The 21,629-nt window shown below is 39.1% G+C and overlaps 1 protein-coding gene across 1 annotated transcript; it reads right to left on the bottom strand.

The window, feature by feature from the left end:
- Nucleotides 1-179: 179 nt before the first annotated feature.
- Nucleotides 180-21,286, bottom strand: LOC128019795 (E3 ubiquitin-protein ligase HECW2). Its single transcript, XM_052606018.1, has 30 exons — nucleotides 20,755-21,286; nucleotides 16,127-16,537; nucleotides 15,195-15,302; nucleotides 14,832-14,926; nucleotides 14,201-14,270; nucleotides 13,898-14,067; nucleotides 13,608-13,750; nucleotides 10,967-11,067; nucleotides 10,168-10,886; nucleotides 9,570-9,888; nucleotides 9,357-9,455; nucleotides 9,026-9,176; nucleotides 8,483-8,586; nucleotides 8,211-8,335; nucleotides 7,434-7,619; nucleotides 6,996-7,130; nucleotides 6,751-6,832; nucleotides 6,580-6,676; nucleotides 6,336-6,419; nucleotides 5,871-5,959; nucleotides 5,473-5,593; nucleotides 5,110-5,223; nucleotides 4,736-4,888; nucleotides 4,550-4,648; nucleotides 4,339-4,468; nucleotides 3,479-3,625; nucleotides 3,285-3,399; nucleotides 3,114-3,199; nucleotides 2,650-2,762; nucleotides 180-2,546 (listed from the first exon to the last, which is right to left on the bottom strand). The coding sequence occupies exons 2-30, from the start codon at nucleotides 16,431-16,433 to the stop codon at nucleotides 2,435-2,437; spliced, it is 4,374 nt and encodes a 1,457-aa protein (XP_052461978.1). The 5' UTR covers nucleotides 16,434-16,537; nucleotides 20,755-21,286; the 3' UTR covers nucleotides 180-2,434.
- Between the last annotated feature and the right edge of the window lie 343 nt (nucleotides 21,287-21,629).

The raw sequence follows: 21,629 nt of genomic DNA, 5'->3' as shown, positions 1-21,629 counted from the left end.
TAGATAGATAGATAGATAGATAGATAGATAGATAGATAGATAGATAGATAGACAGACAGACGGACGGACGGACGGACGGACGGACGGACGGACAGACAGAGATAGATAGATTGTTCTCTAGTTTTGATCTCCACTGTATAGTAGGCAGTACTTATTTTTGTCTGAGTGAGTGTTAAGGGCTCAGTTTTACACCTTGTAATACGATCAGTGTGAAATGATCTGGAACTTTGCAGGTCTGAAGCTTTAGGCTTTTCTTGTAACTACAGCAGACAACTGGACTTGGGAACAAGGAAATGTGAACTCAATGAATAAGTTGACGTGCAGTTTGATTGACCAAGCAGAAAGAGAACATTTAAATCACGGCTTTAACACTTTTGAAATCTGCCAGTACGGTGTCAGCGGGAAAAGTACAATTTCAAACAAAGACAAACCCCAAAAGAGACCACACTAACTCTTAAATCTCTGGTACCTTCAGTGCAAAATATAATTTAAACACAGCACAAGACTGACATACCTATATTACAGCTATATACAAATATGAACACATCATGGAGCGCATGCAGTTTCACATTTTCACCAACTATTTTTAAGTGATGGCTCTTTCGTCAGCATTTTACATGATCGGTGACCCATGAAGTTTAAATAACAGCTTAGATGAAGTACGAAAAGTATTGAAGTGACATTATTTATTCATTTATTTTTGTCCCCAATCCCATCCCACCCCCAATTAACAGCAGCTTCTCATGCAAATGAAACTAATCTGGACTCCAGTTGTTTCACTAATTCCAGCATGCAATATCAAGCTATGACACAACGCCATCTAAGGGTCAAACTCAGGTACTGCTTCGTTGACCCTGCATGCAGTATTTTATCCAAAGATCAGTTACATAGAGAAAGGAGCTGTTTTAAGACAAATCCATATCCTAGGATGCATGCTTTGGCCAGATAAGCATTTGTGTTGTGTGAATGTGTGATTTTCATGTATTGCTGAGCGTGTGTGTGGGGGCTTGAGAAAGGGACCACTGAAGGAAACTACATGTATGTAAACGAGGGTTGCAACGTTGTCTCCCAAAAATGAGGACCTTTTCATCCATTATTTTAGTGATGAGCTTCTGTCTGTGGTTCATTAAATGGAAATTCCTGTTCAGAGATTGTTCCATTATTATTATGCCATTTTTCCCCTTCTTCTTTCATTTTCCTTTATTTTCCATAGCAGAAGAAGCTTGTTTGTCTTTTATTCTTTTCTTTTTTTTGGTTTTAACCACTGCAGCCCTTTTTTAAAGTTACTCCAGTGGACTGCACAGATCACCATGTTATTAACTTTACCCAACTACACATTTTAATAAAGATAATTTCAAGGCCACTGTTTGTGTCTGTCAACACAGTTTAGAACAATAGGTCTCCTTATGATGGACTCGAAGAACAAATCTACCTTTCCTGATACACAAGAATCTGTTGCACACATTGCACATGGTGATCAGTGTTTATACATTCATAGTTTTTTTGTAACATTTGTGGTTTGCATAAAAGGTTGAGAAGTGGATTAAAAAAATGTGTGCATGTTACAAAGTACTGAGTGTTGGTGTTTGTTAGTTAATCAGTGTAAGCCAGCCAAAGTTAATTACTACATTTACAGTCCCCTGGAACAGTCTGCTGATAAATGTCTTGCTCAAGGGCACAAGAGGTGATAGAGGAACTTTCTAGTTCACGGTTTGAACCAAGGACGTACAGGTTGCTATTCTACAACCACTACATTTGGTGCAAGAATCTCTAAGAGAAAGTGTGCATGCTGTTTTGTGTGTTTTCAATCTCTTTAAAGATGAAAAAAGAGGTATTGTGTTTGCAGAGCTGCAGCCAAGATCAGTATCATTCCAGAACCAGACCGTTCGAAACCAACAAGAAGTGAAACCTCTACAATCAGAAAAGTTCTTCTTGATTGATATCATGTCTACATGACAAAGCCCTGCAGCAAAACCCCTCAGGTTTGTTCTTTCAAACCCTATAGATATGGAATGGAATGACTAAATTACTGTAAAGAAACATCTTTGGACTTAAAAAAGCAGCTCATTCAAAAACAAAATGCAAAACCCTACAACCTAGATTAATATTTGTCTAGACCATTCCCAAAACCAAAACCAGATGATCAAGACTCCAGCTCAGATTTCAGTGAATGTGTGAGTCTGTTTTTGTGTGAGGAATTAAATGCAGATATCACAGATTTTTGAGTCCATACAGTATAGAGCAGGAGTTGGCACATGCTCGTTGTGTCATTTGATGGCATATTTCAGTTCCATCAACAAAACTATTATGTAAGTGACCGGTGACCAAGGTCACAGGGAAGAGTGAGGGATGAGAATAAAGCCTGCACAGTAAGCCAGACTCTGGGGAATTGGGAAAGAAAAACTATCAGTAGGACTTTGGCTATGATTGGAGCTCACTCCAGACCAAAGGTGCTGGTCTCCTCCACAGCAGTGAGCATCTTCTCGTAGAGCATGGAGAAGGAGGGGTAGGGAGGGAGATCCAGACGGTTAAAGCAGGTGTGAGCCCTACACAAACATATACAGACAATATGGCATTAGCTGATTGATAATCAGTATGGGATAAAATATACTGTAAGATTACACTACACATAAAAAAGCTCAGAAATACCGTGGGAGGGAGGTCACTTTGCCCCATTTCTCCACACAGAATCGACGTGGGCCATTGCTACCTCGCAGAGAGGCAAAGCCCTCATAAGGAATGCTGGAAGTGCCTGTAACAAACTGGAAACAAGCAAAAAAAATACATACTGACTTACCGTAATCAAATTTATTTGATCTCTTATGCCCAACATGGCCAATAATACAGCAATGTTGTGAAATATTATTACAATTTATGATAAGTCTTTTCTATTTGAATATGTATAAAAAATATTTTATATCTGTGATGGCAAATCTGAGTTTTTACCATCCATTTCTTAAGTGTCACATGATCCTTCAAAAATCATTCTAATCTCATCAATGTTGAAAACACTGCTTAATATTTTTGTGGAAACTGTGATAGATTTCGTATATTTAGTGTATTACAGTATAGTACAGATTTAGTATAAGAGACCCAGGCTGTTCTGGGTATACCTGAAGGAGTCGTAGTCTCTGTTCGTTGTTGAAACGCTCCACTGCAGTCCAGAACCATCGAATCACTATGTGGCTGTCATGGTAACCTGCAAAGAAAGAGATAAAGTCATGTTATGATATGCTGCTGTATCATATCCTGGTGTGAAACAACACCTGAATCCGGTAAAATACCTCCTCTGTATTCTGTATTGTTTCTCCAGTCAGCTAGGTCAATCTCCGCGGTCCCAGCAATGACCAGCTCCAGCTCTCGGGCATCAAACACGGAGACGAGACGGATGTCCACCACCTGCGCAGTCACATGGTCTCAGATCAACCAGAGTTCATTCAGGAGTCAGTAATATTCACAGATTGAGATGAAGTCATACCTCATAGAATCCTCGCACGAGGCTCTCGGTCTGCTGGGCCACGCCTCTCTCAATCCGCCACTTCACCATGCGCTCAATGTACTCTTTCTTGTTCTTGTCTGACACAGGGATGCCAGACCCACCGGGCTTCAGCTCACGCTCTGTAATCTGCCATAAAGAAGCCTCTCGTTCACTCACATATCACTTCACAATAAACTTGACCAACTAAATAGATGTTACATTTCTGAAGAACGTTCTGAATTTGCACTCATAAGCTTGTTCTGACAACTTTCCAAGTGCTAATTCCATTGTTAAAGTGTTCTGCGTGGTTCTTAGAGTGTTGCTATGGTGGTTTGGGTGGTTGCTAGGCTGTTGCCTAAATTGTGGCCAGGATGTTTGTATACTTCAGTACAAATCTATGCAAATGTTTTTTTTTTTTTTTTTTCAACTGCCTAGCGAAAACCATGTCACTTAGAAAAGTAACATACAGAAAAACTATTAAAATAAAAAAAAAAAATTTAAGTGTATAATCTGGGTCTTTAAAGTGCCCTTTTCCTTATATTATTTTATTTTATTTATGCATTTAGCAGACGCTTACAAGTATCTTACAGTGCATTCAGGCTAACATTTTTTACCTAACGTGTTCCCCTGGGAATCGAACCCATAACATTTTGCGCTGCTAATGCAATGCTCTACCACTGAGCCACAGGAACACTAAAGAGATTATTTTTCCTTTTAGGAAATCTAGATGTAAATGTTGAATAGTGCTCATATATTTACCATCAAATATTGAGAGATCCGCTAAATCCCAATGTAGTCCTCTAAATATACTGATGCTATGAGCCAACACACACAAACACACACCCATAAGCCATTAGTACCTGTCCAAACACCTCCTCATTGACAGTAAAGTTGAGGTCTAGCTTATCCGCAATGTCATTGTCCTTCATCCAATGGAGACTCTGATGAAACTCCTCATCCAAAAACTCTAGATCACTCAAATCACATGGACTGCAAAGAGAGATATATTGCATATTAAGAGACAGAATTACACCGAGTTTACATCCTCATGTTCTCCAAGTGAAGACGTACATGCGAAGAAGGCCTTTGTAGAAGGGTCGGGTGAAGAATGCATCCAACAGGTACTGATGAGTTAGAGCAAGCCCCAGGATGCGTCCGCTGAACCGGAACCTAAAGAAGACAATATTAGTCTAAAAATATATAATATCCTTTGGACACTGATTGTAAATTAAATTCATCCATCCATTGGTTGATTACCATTCATGATGGTTGTCCACAAAGGCTGACATGGGGCTGATCTGCACAGTGTAAGTGTCATTAGCTGAGTATTCAAATAGTCCATAGTATGGGTTAAAGAGCTCACGGGAAACCAGGAAGAAGAACTCTCTGGATGGTCCACTATAGTCCAGCCTGAAGAAAAGCAGACACCTATATAATGCACTGACAATTTCTGAATAATGCACACATTTATGTAATAATACTTTCATGTGGTTTAGGTTACAAAATGTAAAATGAACTACAGGGGCATCTTCATTTGAATCATAGCTACAGTTATGATGTAGAAACATCACTTAAATGATCTCAATAAAACATAGGTCAAAGCAATAAGTGAAGAAAATAGGTTTACTAACCCTTCTTCTCCAACAAAGCTGACATAGAGTCTGCTTCTCTGGAGATCTTTGCGAGAATAACACATGATCTGGTTGAAAGCGTCCTCCAGCAGATGATCTCTTCTGATTATTAACCTAGAAAGATAAGGAAACCACATCAGGACACAATAAACCAGGAAATCCAGAGAAGGGCAGATGAATTTAAGCATATTAGAGTGGCTCCATATTTGGTGCTGCCAGTTTACCTGAAGTTGAAAAATAGTCCATAGACCATTTATCCATTTACTTAGTTAAAAAAATTAGACTATATTAGACAGGATTTCAAGACAACAGATGCTTGTTGTTGATGGAGAATTATCAAATGTGTTTAAAGATGGAACTCACTTCACTTTTCCCGGGCCCTGCCCATAGCCCTTGGTTTCCATTTTGCGGTAAAAGCTTCTTAGTTTGGCTTCAAAATCCCGCTTGTAGGGTGCAGGGGCTCGAGCATTGGCTCGTGGAGTTCCTGAGAGCAAGAGAAGATGTGAATAGCTGGACTAAAAAGTGGATTGAAACCAACCTTGGCAATCCATCCACAATGCAAGGCTCTTCTAATAATTAAAAGAAAATCACAATCAGAATAACTTTCAAACGCAGGCGTGATCAGGTTAACATACAGATTAGTCCACAGGGTCTTCCACTTTCATTAGCTCATTATTAAGACTTGTAATGGAAGATACAAGGCAGGAAAAAGGGGGGAAATATGGGAAATATGGGATTTTTTGTTAAGATGTGAGTCTCACCAGGGGAGCTCTGTGGGGAGGCATGAGAGTAGCTGGAGAGCAGTAAGGCATTGGGCGGCACATAAGACATCACTTCCTCTTCAAACAGGCTGCAAGGAGAAAGGGCCAGGTAACAGGTGTGTGTATTCGAACCTGAGCTAGGTGTATGAAGTCAGGCCATCATAAAATAGGTACACACCTTTTATAACTAATTTTTGGGTTGTTTTAAGTTTTAAAGATTTTTTTATGTTTTTTGAAAGAAAGCTCATCAAGCCATTCTAATATACTGATTTGATGCTCACAGAATATTTCTTATTATTATGATCATCATTATAAAAAAAAAAAAAAAGAAAGAAAGTAAGAAAACTTTTGAATGGTAGTGTACAGTACATAAACAGTCAACTAATGCATGCATATCTCAAGCAAAGGAAATCAGGCACATGGTTAGCTGTAATTAAATATGATATAAATGCTGCGGACACTAACCTGAGCAATATAACTAGGTCTGCATCACTAGACAGACGGGTCAACCCGGTTGGCCCCTCATTGCGGATGAACTGTACCTTCTCTCTGAAACACAACCAAAAAAACATTTAACATGTTTTACCATATAGTGATATATATCAAGAAAACTGTACATTACTGTAGCACAATCTCTTAAATGCACAGTATGAAATTCTGCATTCCGCTAACATCTGTTGTTGAAACCTCAAACTGAAGAAGAATGTACCTAAGCGAGTGGTTTCTCACGAGCTCTGGCTGTCTCTCTTGCAGAATCTCAAAAATGTTGGGCTGTCGCAGAAAGGCGACAATCTTCTCATTATAAGCTGTAAAAACACAGATGTGTAATGTGATGATTTGTCAGTGTGTGCACACTGTAAACACATGAGTGCACACTCACCTACAGGCACCAAGTCCTGATACTGACTGTTTCTGGACGACCGGCCCTGGACAGGACTCGGAGAGCGAGAGTCGTCTGCTACCTGAAACATGAGAGGAGGCTTCATAATATCTTTGTATTTTCATAACAACAATGCCTGATTTAAGTTTTTTAGATGCAAGAAATTAATTCAGTATTAGTGTTAGAGAAACTAGGTAACTAGACGGCACATTAAAAACATGCCCAGGAGCAATAAGATTTCTCACATCTCCTGTACTGTGGCTGCGCTGGCGGGACAGGTGCTGTCGGTGAGCCAGCAGCCCGCTGGACCGGGAGTTCTGTAAGGGCAGCCGTGGGTCAATAAATGTTGTGGCACGACAGTTATGATCCACAAAGAAGGGCTGTGGTCCATAAACACATAGAGAGAGAGAGTGTGAGCAAAGAACCGTCTGTGAAACATCAGCAGAAGTGTGCAGAATGGACAGGCCGATTAGAATCAATAAGACAAGCATCTGTTCATTTTTTCTGTTAAAAGACACTAATTGAAGCATTGAGAAGACAAGCCAGATGGGCCTGCATGAACATCCTAAACTCAGCTTCCAGTTTCAGTTTGTCCCCTCAGAATACTCATATGCAGGTCTAGAGTCCCCTAAGAAAGAACAGGTGCACAGTTCTTGATGGAGAGAGAAAACACAAACACGCACCTTCCCTGTGTGGTCATGTTTCATCTCCCAGCCCCGTGGCAGCTCCAGCTGCTTGTTGGAGAACAGATTGAGGAAGTTAACAAGGTCCCGGTTGTGCTGGTACCTCTCGAAGTGTTGTCCGTCCCGTCGGACTTTACTGATCATATGCTTCAGACATGTGTTACTCGTGAACATGCGATAGGCACTCTGAAGGGAAACAACAACAAAAAAACACTGCATAATCATTGAACCGCTACTTTAATAATTGATTCTGATTGGTCAGTCGAGTCACTGTGCATTTAAAACCTGACATGGATACATTACCATTTTCTGTGGCAACATACCACCTGCTACTTACAAGTTTTATTTTATTCTACAATTTCTCTCATATCAACACAAGTTAAAATAGCAAATTAGTGCCATTTTGCAACAATTTGCAACAGTTACTGAATGCAGTATAAATGACTTAAGAGAACTTCAGTGTTTGAATATAAGAAGTGAACATATTTGTTATATGACTCAGGAGTCCTCATTTAAAGCAAGACAAAAACATAGCACAGAAAAACAGAGTAAGAAACACAAAGACATGGATGTGACAAAATGTAAAATAGTGGAAACATCTAATACTGTATATATATATATATATATATATATATATATACACGACAAGTTCTCTTGTTCCCCCCACACACATAATGTGCTCCATAGCATTGTAATAATGCCAGCAATACATTATCAGCTTAGTTTGAGGTGTGCGTGTAAGCTCTGTTATCTGTGTCACTGTGTGCTTTAGCTCACAGAATTCGAATGCAGAACAGAGAAGAAGTCTGGACTGGAGAGGAACTTTGCACCAGGAGACTGAAGCAGCAAAGCCAGACGAGAACGAGAGCTGGCTTGACCCATAAAGCCATCCCTTCGGTTTTCTACACGAGAACACACAAATCAACAAACGCAGACTGAACACAAAACTTGTATTCTTCCTACACTATTCCATCTTACATTTATCTCAGCATAGTGATCATTTACATTCCCAAACACTATCATGATTCTCAATTAGACTGTCAGCTTACCACAGACAGAGTGGGGCAGCAGGTCTGTCTCTTCAGAAGGAGGCTCCTCCACTCTTTGTTCCTCAGACCTTTCACTGGTCATTGTTCTACGGATACTCTGATACCTGCCAGAGAGACAATACAGTTATCACACATTCAGAAATGTATTACTTTGTACAATTTTCCATTCAATTCATCTTGTCACAATACAAGATTTTTTGAGATTTCAAGGATTCAGCTATTTTTTTTTTTTTTTGTAAAAAATAAGTTCAATGAATTAATCACTTCTGGTTATAACAATTCAACTTCCATTTGCCATTTTTGGTTTTAAGAACATTATGGGAATGTTAATGTATGGTTCAAAGAGATTAAAGCCTTTGAAGAATGTTCATAGAATGTTATAAACTGATTCACAAAAACATTAGACCATTATATTTGCTGGGTGTGTCCTCTCAGTCAAATGTTAGATTTTCAGCTTTGTAATATGAAGTGGTAATTCCTGTCAACATATATATATATATATATATATATATATATATATATATATATATAAATAAACCTAACCTTGCGTTGAGTTGCTCCATCTGCAGTACAGAGCTGGAGTGGGTCAGACCCTGAGGAGCTGGTGGGCCAGTGGGTCTCTGCCATGTGGTGGTGCGGTTCACATGATCAACAAAGAAGATGCGGCCATGACTGTCAATACGAGCCTCCCAGTCTGAGGAAAGAAAGGTGGAAAAGGAGTGTGATGGTGCCTAATTAAATTGTCAAGCCAAATGACATACAGTAATTTGTTGAAACTGTCAACAAACACCTAAACACATATGCAAAGTATTTACACACACAAAAGTGACATAAAAGCACATGCAGATGTGCAAAAACACATACACACACTCACTGGGGGGCAAGGGCTCGTCCACACGCTGGTATCGGTGAACGTCTTGTCTTATAGATGGCAAAGAACAAATAGGCTGATCTCCGTTGATCTGAGGGACACCTGCAAGATTTTTACATAAAGCATCAGGATGTATTTCTTAGCTCAAATTAGATTTTATTTTTCATCTTAAAATGAATTGTCTAGTGAAGGTCAGCTCAATCCTTCTGTAAATACCTAATTCTGATTCTGTCTCAGTAACGAAGGTCTCAGAGTCCACAGATTCTCCATCTACTGATGGCATTAGCTCTTCTTCTTCTTCATCCTCTTGTGACACACCGGCTGTTGCCTCCAGGCTCCATCTTCTGGACATTGTGTCCTCTGTCACATCTTCACATTCCTCTTCCTCATTGGCTGATGACTGCGGTTTTGGGGTGTCCCTCCGTAGCTCATTGTTTGGAACGGTTTCTTCAGCAACCTCATAAGTTGTGGGTGGTTCATCTGAAAGATCTTCTCCCCCTGGATCAATGGCTGCCTCCGCCCCCAGTTCAGCCTCCTATAAAGATCACATTCATAGAGAATAATTACCTTCCCTCTCTTTGTATTTACTGCCATCAAACAGTTCAGGTCTACTCCAAGGACCAGAAGAACCAACACTAAAATCATGTGATACTTATTATTTTGCTCTATCTATTAATTCAGTCAAAGGTACATTAAAATGCTGTTCATACATTTCTGTTTTTGTATCCATAATATTATTTTTACTTTATTAATTTTTATATTTAAAGGCATGAAAAAAACAAACAAAAAATATTTCTGTAAATCTGCAACTGACCTGAGAGGCAGACATAAGGCCCGGGCAGCAGTCAGATGCCATTGAAGAAATATCTACTTCAGTTGCCAGCTCCTCACTGGGTGCCAGCCCCTCTTCCTCCTCCTCCTCTTCCTTTTGCCTCACTAACACACTGGCAGTTTCCACCTCAGGGGCCACTGAACTCGGCATGACCTCTGACCCAGGAGCCACCTCTGTTTCTATATTCAGAGTCTCTGTTTCAGACTCCAGCTCAGCCTCTTCTGGAGGTTCCTCTACAGTTCTTTCAAACGCGGGTTCTGTAATTGGTGGTTTTGGGGGGGTGTTTTGAGTCCTTGAAGCACCATTAACTGTTGGTGATGTAGCTTCTGTAGCAGCGGTCCTCTCCTCATCTTCATCTGAGTCAATATGCAACATAGCGCTGAGGCTCGAATGTGTGGGAAAGCTGGATCGTAGATCTCCCGGGCCCTCAGAGGCATCAGTGGCATCAAGCTGCTCACTGAAAGAACCCTGGAGCGGGTCAGGAGAAGAAGGGGCCTCATTGTCCAGGGTGGTACCATGCATCTCTGTGTCTGGGGAGGGAATGTTGCTCACTTCCCCATTTCTATGAGACCCCAGGGATCCAGTGGGGGAAGGGCCTGCTGATAGGACGGGGAGAGGATGAGGCAGATCTTCATCATCCGAAGGGGTTCCAGGAGCTCCATTGAGGGCTGCTCCCCCCAGAATCGTCTCAGGGAAAATGTCTATGAGAAGTGGATAAACTAATTTTTGAAACCATGGAAAATGAACAGCTTAGTCAGCGTAAATGTGTATGTGATCTTACCATCTTGGCTTATAGATGTGACATCCACTTTAAAGTGCATTTGACCACTCACATGATCAGTGGGCAAACGACGACATAGAGAGAAGCTCAGTGATTGGTTCCTGAAGTCATATAAACACACGTTTAGTTACACACATAGAGCGCTGTTATAAGGTTTGGGGTTGCTAAGATTTTTTATGTTCTTGTAAGAAGTCTAATATGCTCACCAAGAAGGCATTTATTTGATCAAAAATACAGTAAAACAACAATAGTGTGAAATAGTTACAATTTAAAATAACTGCTGTCTATTTTATAGATTATAAAATGTAATTCATGCTTATGATGGCAAATCATTTTAGCAGCCATTAATCCAGTCTTCAGTGTCAAAAAAAGGAAATAAAAAAGGAAAATTCTTATTGTTATCAATGTTGTAAACAGTTCTGTTGTTTGATATTTTTGTGTAAACCATTTTTTCTTTCTTTCTGAGATTCTTTAATTGATAGAAAGTAAAAAAAAAAAAAACAGCATATATTTGAAACATTTTGTAACATTATACAAATGTCTTTATTGCCAAATCAATTTAATGTATCCTTGCAGAGTAAAATTCGGCTACGCCATTACAGAGATACATAACATCTTAAATTATATTAAAATCAAAAAGAGATATTTTAAACTGCAATAATTTCGCAACATTACTGTTTTACGGTTTGATCAAATAAATGTAGTCTTGGTGGGTATAAGAGAATCCTTTCAAAAACATTTTTTTAAATCTTCCCAAACCCAAACTTTTGTAAAGTACTGAATTACTGATTAGTTATATTGTGACTAATAGCAGTCTTTATGCTGAGAATTTTTTTATTATTATTTTTTTACATACAGTAGGTATAGAAAACCACATTCCTTTAAAATAATCACATTTTGTTGCTTTGCAGCTTGAAATGAAGACAGACACCATTTTGTTTTATCCAGCTGGATTTATTCAGTGTAACTTATAACATCCAAGTTGAAGATAGAACACCCACATGTAAGAGAGAAATACAAAAATAATCAGTCAGAATCATGGAGTTGGAAAAAGGATCACCCCCGTCCTAAAACTGACTAATGAGTTAATGACCTTTTCAATCGCACACAGAACCATTTGACTTTCATCAGTGATCAGCTGCGGTCATTTTGATCAGCTCAGCAAAATATCTCAGGGATAAAGTTGTGGACAGGCACAAGTCAGGATACAAAACAATTTGAAAGGCTTTCTCAATACCTAGAAGCACAGTGAAGTCTATTATAAAGAATGGAAGGTATTTGGTACAACACAGACCCTCCCTGAATCTAGACGTCACTCCAAACTGGATGAAAGAGCCAGAAGAAAACTGGTCAGAGAGGCGACCAAGAGGCTTACAGCAACTCTGAAGCAGATGCAGGAATTTATGACAAAGAGTGGTCATTGCGTGAACGTGACAACAATATCACAAATCTGCTGCTCTCTGCCAGAAAGTTGTCAAAGGGAAGAGGGTTTATCTTCCAACATGAGAACAACCAAAATCACACAGCTAAACTGAGCACACTGTGTTTGAAGGAGGAAAAGGTGAATGTCCTGGTACGCAGGGGCGTGTCTACAAGGTGGCCAGGGGTGGCACCAGCCCCCCACCAAAATTTGGCTGGACACCCCAAGGTGACCACCCCACCCTAACCAGATTTCTTGCCATAACAATTTAAAAACTGCATGTAAATATCTAACTGCATCCGGCAGTGTCGGCTCCTAGCATGTGCAGATGCCTATAGGGTCCCTTTCTTCTCCTCTTTGTACTTAATTTTAGGCAGTTTCTATACAGTGATATATGACAATATGAAGTGCTCATTATGTTACGTGATGATCCATGTAATGCGCAAGGACGAATATCTCCACTCGCAAGCGGATTTCCTTCACTCACACAAAATCTTGAATCTCGAAATCTCGCGTTTTAAAATATAAAATGTTTTTTTTATAAATGGCCTCTGCTCTCACTCAGATATTACATGGACATGCTCAAATGAGAAGAGATTTTTTTCTAATTCAGCTGAAGAGTAGGCTTATCTCACGAAATGAACGAAGCTGATCATAGTCAGCCTTCTCTAGTTTTCTCATTTCTCATTTGTACTTTTCTTGTTTTTGTATAGTTTTGCAATAAAACTACCAGGTTCCCGAAATAATCGAGTCTCCTTCTGAAATTACTGAATACATATTTTGTCCCGTCTACTGCTATGGTTATCACTGTGTCAATCACTGCTACGTTGAGAGCGAATCCTGCATTAATTTACCGAGTCATTCCCAAAACTCAAATTCCCAAAAAACAAAGTTGTACATTTTAAATGGATTATAGACTAGTTTGCGAAGAGTGCTCATAACCCAACCCCACACTCCCACGTCCCTTTTTTCAACTCAGTTATTCTGTTTTTTTGTGCGTGTTTTTTTCTGACATGTTTGTGTTATGTCTTTCACTTGGATGTTATAAGTTGCACTGAGCAAATACAGTTTGATAAAACAAAAACTGCGTCTGTCTTCATTTCAGGCTGCAAAGCAACCAAATGTGATTATTTTAAAGGGGGGTGATTTATTTCTATGCCCACTGTAAATCAGACGTTATAGTGTAGTGATGATTAGATGAGATGCTTCCATGATGCTCACCCTGATGCGTGTCTCTCCAGCAACATCTGCACTGGAATGATCAGTTGACCCAAAAAGCGCTTTATGATTGGCCGACTTTTAGCAAACTTGTCTTTAACCTCAATCACTAAGACGTCTGTCATAAGAGCCACAAAAGTATGTTTCTAGATGGAAAAACAAAGAAAGATTGGGGAAAAACACATTCTTTATCTGAACTGTTTCAGTAGTTGTTTATTTGACTGTGAAAGTGTCTATATTTTCATGTCCTGCTTTATTGAGTTTGTTTCCCTCTGTGTGTATGTGTGCATCACCTCTCCATGCCACAAAGGATCAGTAGTGTTAGTTGTGATGCCAGATCGTCTCTCTTGGCCATGGTGAGAAAATGTTGGAAAGCAACTTCTCTTGCCTGGATGAATGCTCATCTTCAAATAAGGGTCTGGGTTAAAAAACATCCCCTTCTTCAGCCCCACAGCCCGGATATCTGAAACAAACAACAGACATAAAAACATCTTGAATAATTCTGCCAACAGGATAACAGCATTATATGTCACTGGCAGTTATTTGAAGAGTATAAATCATCATTGCCTTTTATCTCTTATGCACAGAAAACATACCTGATAGGGTAAAGCTGACCAATTTTCGGCTGCTGTCTGAAGCTTGCTGTCCTTCACCTTGACCGTCGACCTGGAAGAAACACTCATGAGTGGTAACATACACCTGGCCTTCTTATGTAATAAACACAGACTCACAGCGATAAATAATAAGTATGTTAAGGAGGTAAGGAGCTCCCATATGTATATGACTAAGCTCCCTATATTCATCCAATGACATGACAAATGGCCCGCACTTACGGGAACAGAGAAATGTCCGACCTCCAAATATACAGATGTGAGGATGCAGTCAAATAGCCATTTAGCTCTTGGCACCTCATGTACAGTACTCTATAACCTTTACCAATCATATTCTGGGCTGTAGTAAACAAGAAAGCTAAAGTAGCTACAGCACAGTATTAATTTTGTATTTTATATATGCACAGTCAAAAACTACTGTGTTGGATGCCTTATCACACAATGTGCTTGACCTTCCATTTCCAGCGTGATGAATGCACTGAAAATGTTTTAGCGTTTATTGTCTTTATGTCAACCAATTTACATAAAATTACATCGAAAACCAAGCACTTGTGTTTTTGTTATAATGTTAATAAAAAGACTAATGTCTGCACACACTGACACACTCTTAACTGACCGAGGCTCTGGGGTTCTTGACTGTGATGCAGGGAGTTGTGGCTCTCAGCGCACCGCTTACTCCATGGTAGTACTTAAAACAGATCCTTGTTTCAGCTAGAAGAGATAACCAGCATGTCAAATCTGCCCGCCATACTTGTCGAGTCGGCATGAATATTTTATACCAAAAAAGAAAATTACATTTCATATTTATAACCTTAAGTACTTCTAACATGCTCAGTATTTCAAGATGAACGCACCAAGAATGTAAAACAAGTTAATCCAATTTCAAAAATCGGTATCAATACTTGTGTCTAACCTCCTATTCCATTAAATATTATACAACATCAAAATGGAGTCAGTTGTTGGCTGTGGTGTCATTCACCTTCAAGGAAGTACGGCCCTGCCTCCAGCCTCCAGACAATCTGACCACACTGTGTCCCATTAACCCCACGGTTCTTGCAGTCCCACATATTTGATGGACAGGTCTCATCTGAGAGAAAAAAAAATGCATTTGTGTGTGCGTAAATGTTTCTAACAGTTGACACTGAATCCATTCTGGATCTATGCCTTGTCCTTATTTATTTTAGGTGGTTCAATGGTACAGGAAGTAGAATAAACCCAATCAGCAAAACAGCACCTCATAATGAGGACAAATTTCACTAGAATCTGAAGTGGCTCTGTAAATTACATTACACAGGACTGGGGGCAAATGAGAGACAAATTACATTGCCATTACAGAATGTCTGCTTCGCTGTAGAAACCTAGAGACCCTTAGGAACAAGACCTTTGTACAGGTAAAGTTTTGCTGGCCTTCAATTCTACAGTTAGTGGCTTTGTGCCCAGATGTATCACTTTGCTCTAGTCTCATATTTTTGCATGACATTGAGGATTGTGATCTTAGTGTTCAAGGAGGAGGACTGAAGGGCACAGAGGGTGAATGGATCTGTCTGCCAACATCTAGTAAACATGTCTAACGGCATGTCTGGTAGAGTCCTGCTGCCTATAATTTATATTCTACTTGCACAATATTACTGCTTACTGTTGTAGCTGTACATTTCTGAGCAATTTTATGCTACTTCTTATGTAATTGCCTCTTTAGATTCATTGATTTGTTGTATCGCTCATTTGTAAGTTGCCTTGGATAAATGTAATTTTTTTTAATAAATGTGAATGTGTTTGATTACCACGGTGTTTAAATTAAAGTTTCAATGACTTTTGATTCTTTCAATGACTCTTCATTTATACATACATACATACATACATACATATATATATTGGAAGATTGATGCTAGTCACAACACCAACAATTCTTACCTATATGGTACATGCCAATCCAGTCTGTGGCATCCACCTCTTCCTTAATATCCCATGAGATGACCAAGTTCTGTCCCCGGCCCAGAGTGAACTCTAAAGTAGAAGCTGTGAGTGAGGATCGCCCTTGAGAACTGACCAAGTCTGTATCGCTGTTGGCTCTGAGGAGTCCTACTCCAGCATGCGGGGCTCCACCACGCTCCGCTAAGCTGCGAAGATTCTCCGGGCTGAGTGTGTACCGCACATTTGGGCTCCGTCTACGACCTGCAGTCTCCCGTGAGGCCAGGTGATCCCGCCCCTGAGGCGCCATGCCTGACGCCGGGCCGGAGCGGGGCCTGGATGGGAGAACTGCTGTGGTCAGAGAAGGGCGAATGGTGGCAACTGCGTGGAAGCACGTCTATAGACTGGGTGAGTCTGAGGAAAAAGCGGAAATGATAAGAGAACCCTGAACTGAACCCCGGATCAGACCTGAGCTGAACTGTAATTGTCTGGACACAGAGGTGATGGACCAGATAGGCTTGATGTCTGTTAGAGCACTTGGCTATGATAATGGCAATTGACCTTAACGATTTGAGAATAAGGTATTTAATTAATCTTTCATGAATCTAAAAGAGCTCAGTTCTTTCCATTGACCGGTCAAAGGGTTCCAACTAGCAAACACAGTCCTTCTCAGCTCCTAAGAGAAGATCACACTCTGTCTATGAATACACATCGGGAAAAAAACTAATATAACTAACTCCGATATCTCTGCAATAAGGGACTTTGGAATCTAATGAATAAGAAGAGTAAGAAGTTTGAAAATGATATGGATAATGGTAAGGAAAGTGACAAAGAGAAATAGGAACACAGAAAGAGAAAGGTCAGTAAAGATAAAATACTACAATTATTAGTTTTATGTGAACAGTTATTATAATGTATGACACTGATCAATTTCACGAGCCCTGAGTACACATATCTCAATTCATTTTGAGATGTACACCACTGAAAGCAATAACTTGCAGTTCAACAAATCATGTTTTCCCTAACCAATATAGCAGATTGTTAATTCCCAAGTAATTTTAGAACCGTTTATACTATAGTTTTATTTATTATTTTGTTTTAGCTTTTATTTTTTCTAAAAAAAAAAAAAAAAAAGTTTAAGTTGGAATCATTTGTTATGCAGTTTATTATTTATAGCAATTAATATTTTTTATATATATTTAATTTATTATTTATTTATTTATTTAGGGGGTGCTCACCCTGTGTTCTGTGTGGGTCCTAGAGCCCCAGTATAGTGACAGGAAAGCTATACTGTCAAAAAACATTGTCATTTGGATAAGACTTTAAACAGAGACTTTAAACAGAGGTTCGGACTCTCTGTGGTCATTAAAAATCCCAGGGTGTCTTTCGAAAAGAGTAGAGGTGAGACCTCGGCATCTGCCCATTTGCCTCTGAGCATCATGGCCTCCTAATCATCCTCATATCTACTGATTTAACTTCATCACTCTGTCTCCTCTCCATCCATAAGCTGGAGTGTGGTGGGCATTCTGGAGCACTATGGCTCCCGTCGCATCATCCAGGTGGATGCCACACACTGGTGGTAGATGAGGAGATCCCACCTCACAATGTAAAACACTGTGCCTAGAAAATTGCTATATAAAGGTAGCATTTGTATTACTAGTACTTTAATTTACCTATAAATTTTTTTTAAACTTTTATCATTTTTAAGGTCACGTTAACTTGTTTTCATCAAATTTTTATATATTTTTTTGTATTACGCCTTTTTTTAAATTATTTTAATTGTTTCAGTTTTTAGATTTAGTCAAATAATAACACATGGTTAATTCAGTAAACGATTACAGTAGATGACATTCCAACCAGTGACACCTGAGTTCTAACGTCTTTTTGAACTATTTGTTAAAGGAACCAGTTAGGAGTCATTTGTTCATGAATTGAACTCATGAACTATACTAGTTGTGCTGTAAATGTTTTTGATTCCCTGAAAACAATCAGCTCATGAGAGTCATTTGATCATCATAGAATATTTATTGGCAAGCCACGCAGGAAAACTTTCTAAAGGCCTGTTTCTGTCTAACTAAACCACTCAGTGGTTAAAATGCACTAAGGGAATTCCCAAACAAGCAGCCATACAAATAAATTAAAGAAGTTTAGCATGAAAATACTTGAGGTAAGCAATAACTGATTATTTTGTTACTTTGTTTTGCACTGTCTACACCACGTAGCCTTTAATAATCAACTCTGTTTTTTTTATTTCCTATCCTTTATTAAAGGGGGGGGGGGGGGGGAATGCTATTTCATGCATACTGAGTTTTTTACACTGTTAAAGAGTTGGATTCCCATGCTAAACATGGACAAAGTTTAAAAAAATAAGTTGTACGTTTGAAGGAGTATTTTTGTTCCCAAAATACTCCTTCCGGTTTGTCACAAGCAGTGTTAATTTTGACACGAAATTTCAATTTAGTTTTAGTCTTAGTCTTTTGACTATAATTCTTTTTAGTTTTAGTCAAGTTTTAGTCATCTAATTCGTTTTAATTTTAGTCTTATTTTAGTCGACTAAAATTGCTTGGTATTTTAGTCGACTAAAATAAGACTAAAATCAATAACAGATTTACTAGACATTTTTTTTACAGCTGGTATAGGAAACAAACTTAACCAAAATATATAAAACATTCTGGATCATAAATAAACGGCTGAATCTGACTGTAAGCCATGGTTTGTTTTGGATGATGGTTTTTCCCTCACGGTAATGTCACAGCTTCCAAACGCTCTCTACGCAAAAGCCTATTCGCGCTTGTGATTCTTTAGCTCCGCCCACACGCCACGCCTCCAGCCGTTCGTGTTTTTCCGGGAAAAATCGGTACAGACTATCTTTCTCTTATGAATATAATAAAACTAAAGACTTTTTGGATTTATGAAGGATGCAGTACTACTCTATATGAACTCAAGATTAACAGGAGATTGAGTGAAAACGAGCATTTCACCCCCCCTTTAAAATGTAAATTGTGTGTGCAGTATGCACACTTGCTGCTTGCAACAGTTTTAATTAGAAGTCTTACACTGCAGAATGGCAGTGTATTGAATGTCCGAAAAAATGCATTAGTGAGCATGCATGTGTGTATGAGAGTGTTGCAGGAGGTGATGTCAGCACAGAGAGTTTCTGCAGGGTTTGCATGCGGATGACACCTGATATTACAGCCCATTAAATAGTAAATGAGGTCTGTTCACCTATGCATAAATACAGCGTACAGTGTCTGTGCAGGTTTACACACCTCCAAACAAATTTTTATAATATTTTACAAATATTGAAAGCATATAATCATTAAGCTTTTTGTTAAACTGGTTTCTCACAAACTGTTGCAGGGAATAATACTAGAAACTACAAATGATATGGGGTCTTTCTCATATGACACAAATAATAGATATAATCAAACAATCTACCGTCTCCTGCTTTCCCTCACATCTCACCCTTCAATCTGCTAAATGGAAATATGATGCAGCCTTATGAATACAGAATGACTGGGGGAGTACTGCAGCATCAGTAATAAGGATATCAAAATCTGCGTGAAAATGATGCAGTGACTTTCAGGGAACTGATTTTTTAAAGGGATTTTTATAGGCATTTGTACTGATATTTAATCTTGCACATAGCTACTCAGAAAGCTATATGCCAATTATTTTAGGATACTTTTTAAACAGAATATTCTTTCTAATATATAGAAATCTTGTGGCAATGGCAAGTTCATAATATTAAAAAAATATATATATATTGCAAAAGAACAATCGAGATCATCTTACTGTTGCTATGGTTACCTCATAACGCGAACGCGACCTGTTTGTTATCATTTCTTTGGCATAAAGACAATCCAGCTAACTAGTCATATAACTTTTATCGTTGCTAAAAATCTAACTGAAGAGTAGCTTATATATAATTAATTAATTATATATAATTTGCCCTTATGTAAAATATACTCCCAACGCTTAGAGGAGGAGGAATTCAGTCAACTTCATCTATCATCAAATATCATTTTATCAGCCTTTTTTATTTATTTATAATATAATTAAAATAAATATTATATAATTACAATAATAATTATTTACTGGTGCATTTATTTAAACGTAGTCTATGCTGTCAAAAACACTCAAATAAATAAATAAACAAATAAATGTAATATCTTTGTATTACTCAGCAGAAGCGTGTATTACGTGTTAAGAGTTCGAGCTTCTCTCGAGCCACTAGGTGCGATGCAACAGACACATCACATTAATTTTGTTTATCTGCAGGTGAAGCGCGCGCACAAGTTCCACAGAGCCGTGGCGGCTCTTCTCGCGACTCGCGTGCAGCGCTATCAGATAACGCAGGGAATTCCCTCCGTCATGTGTCCACACATCACGATGTGCAGAGAATCAGCACGCTAATTTAACATAACCCATCATAGCCTATGCATTCCTGAAACTCTGAGTCAGACCCGCAAATGCACATTTACATATACAAAAATATTTCCGCGCTAAAATGAGAGATATTCAAATGGAAGTCAACCATGAGGTGTAATCAGGCATTAAAACTGCTGAATCACAAGACACATCTCTTATACAGCACGCATCAAAACACAGTAGGTTGTGTAACCGCGTACCTGCGCATCAAAGTGATGATGTGTCTGTCTGAGGAAGCGCCAGCGAAATCCGCGGCGCAGAGGCGAACAGCGTGCGTTAATGATGCTGTTTTATCGTTATCTCCTCAGATTCGCTTGGGCAGCGAGCCATCGTTATGTTCAGGGCCTCTTCATCCACTGAAGCGAGAATTTAGTCGCTTACCCGAAGCAGAAATCCCTTCTGCACAGGTTGACTGATGAGCTATAACATCCTGGAAAACAGCGCGACCTATCTGATCTCACGCTACTGAAAACTTGATCTCGACGACTGGTGTAAATATTCCGGAAAACGGCGTTCGGTCTCCCTGTGGACACGAGCCCCCGGATCGGATCGGTCCGTCTCCGTGTCGCTCCCCGCAGCGCGTGCAGCGGTGCTTATAAAGCGGTTATAAGGCGCTCCGGAGCTGGAGACAGTGTGAGAGAGATAACACACACACCTCTGTGGTTAGACCTCCACATTACATTTGTATGTTCTGAGCAATACAGACCTCATTATTATAATACTGTTTAAGAATAATTCAGGTTTTTTTAAGTGTTTGTTGTATAATTTGTTACTTTGTTTAATAGGCCTTTTTAGGGGAGACTGTGAGCTGATTTAATATATAGAAAACAGGCACTGAAAAGAGCTCACATTCCATAGGTGTCAAGAGAAATACAGCAACAAGCAAAAAGACCCTGACAGAGAGAGAGGACAGGGAATGAGGAAGATGATGATGAGAGGAGTTTAACTTGTATTTTAATAATGTTAAAGTTCCTTAAAAGGATTCTGTTTTTAGTCTCTTGTGAAATGTGTGTGTGTGCGTTTGGAAACATTGAAGCAAATATTTTCAGTGCATCAAAAATAAATCTTGTTAAGA

The sequence above is a fragment of the Carassius gibelio genome, chromosome A9, assembly GCF_023724105.1.
Source record: "Carassius gibelio isolate Cgi1373 ecotype wild population from Czech Republic chromosome A9, carGib1.2-hapl.c, whole genome shotgun sequence".
Classification (NCBI taxonomy): domain Eukaryota; kingdom Metazoa; phylum Chordata; class Actinopteri; order Cypriniformes; family Cyprinidae; genus Carassius; species Carassius gibelio.
This window is presented reverse-complemented; position numbering and strand designations above follow the sequence as displayed.

Excerpts from the sequence above, each read along its gene's own strand:
- LOC128019795 (XM_052606018.1), bottom strand. The coding sequence starts at position 16,433 with ATGGCGCCTCAGGGGCGGGATCACCTGGCCTCACGGGAGACTGCAGGT. Across the intron at positions 7,131-7,433 it reads AACATGACCACACAGGGAAG|CCCTTCTTTGTGGATCATAA; the intron begins GTGCGTGTTTGT and ends TATGGACCACAG. Across the intron at positions 5,224-5,472 it reads CAGGGCCCGGGAAAAGTGAA|GTTAATAATCAGAAGAGATC; the intron begins GTGAGTTCCATC and ends TTATCTTTCTAG.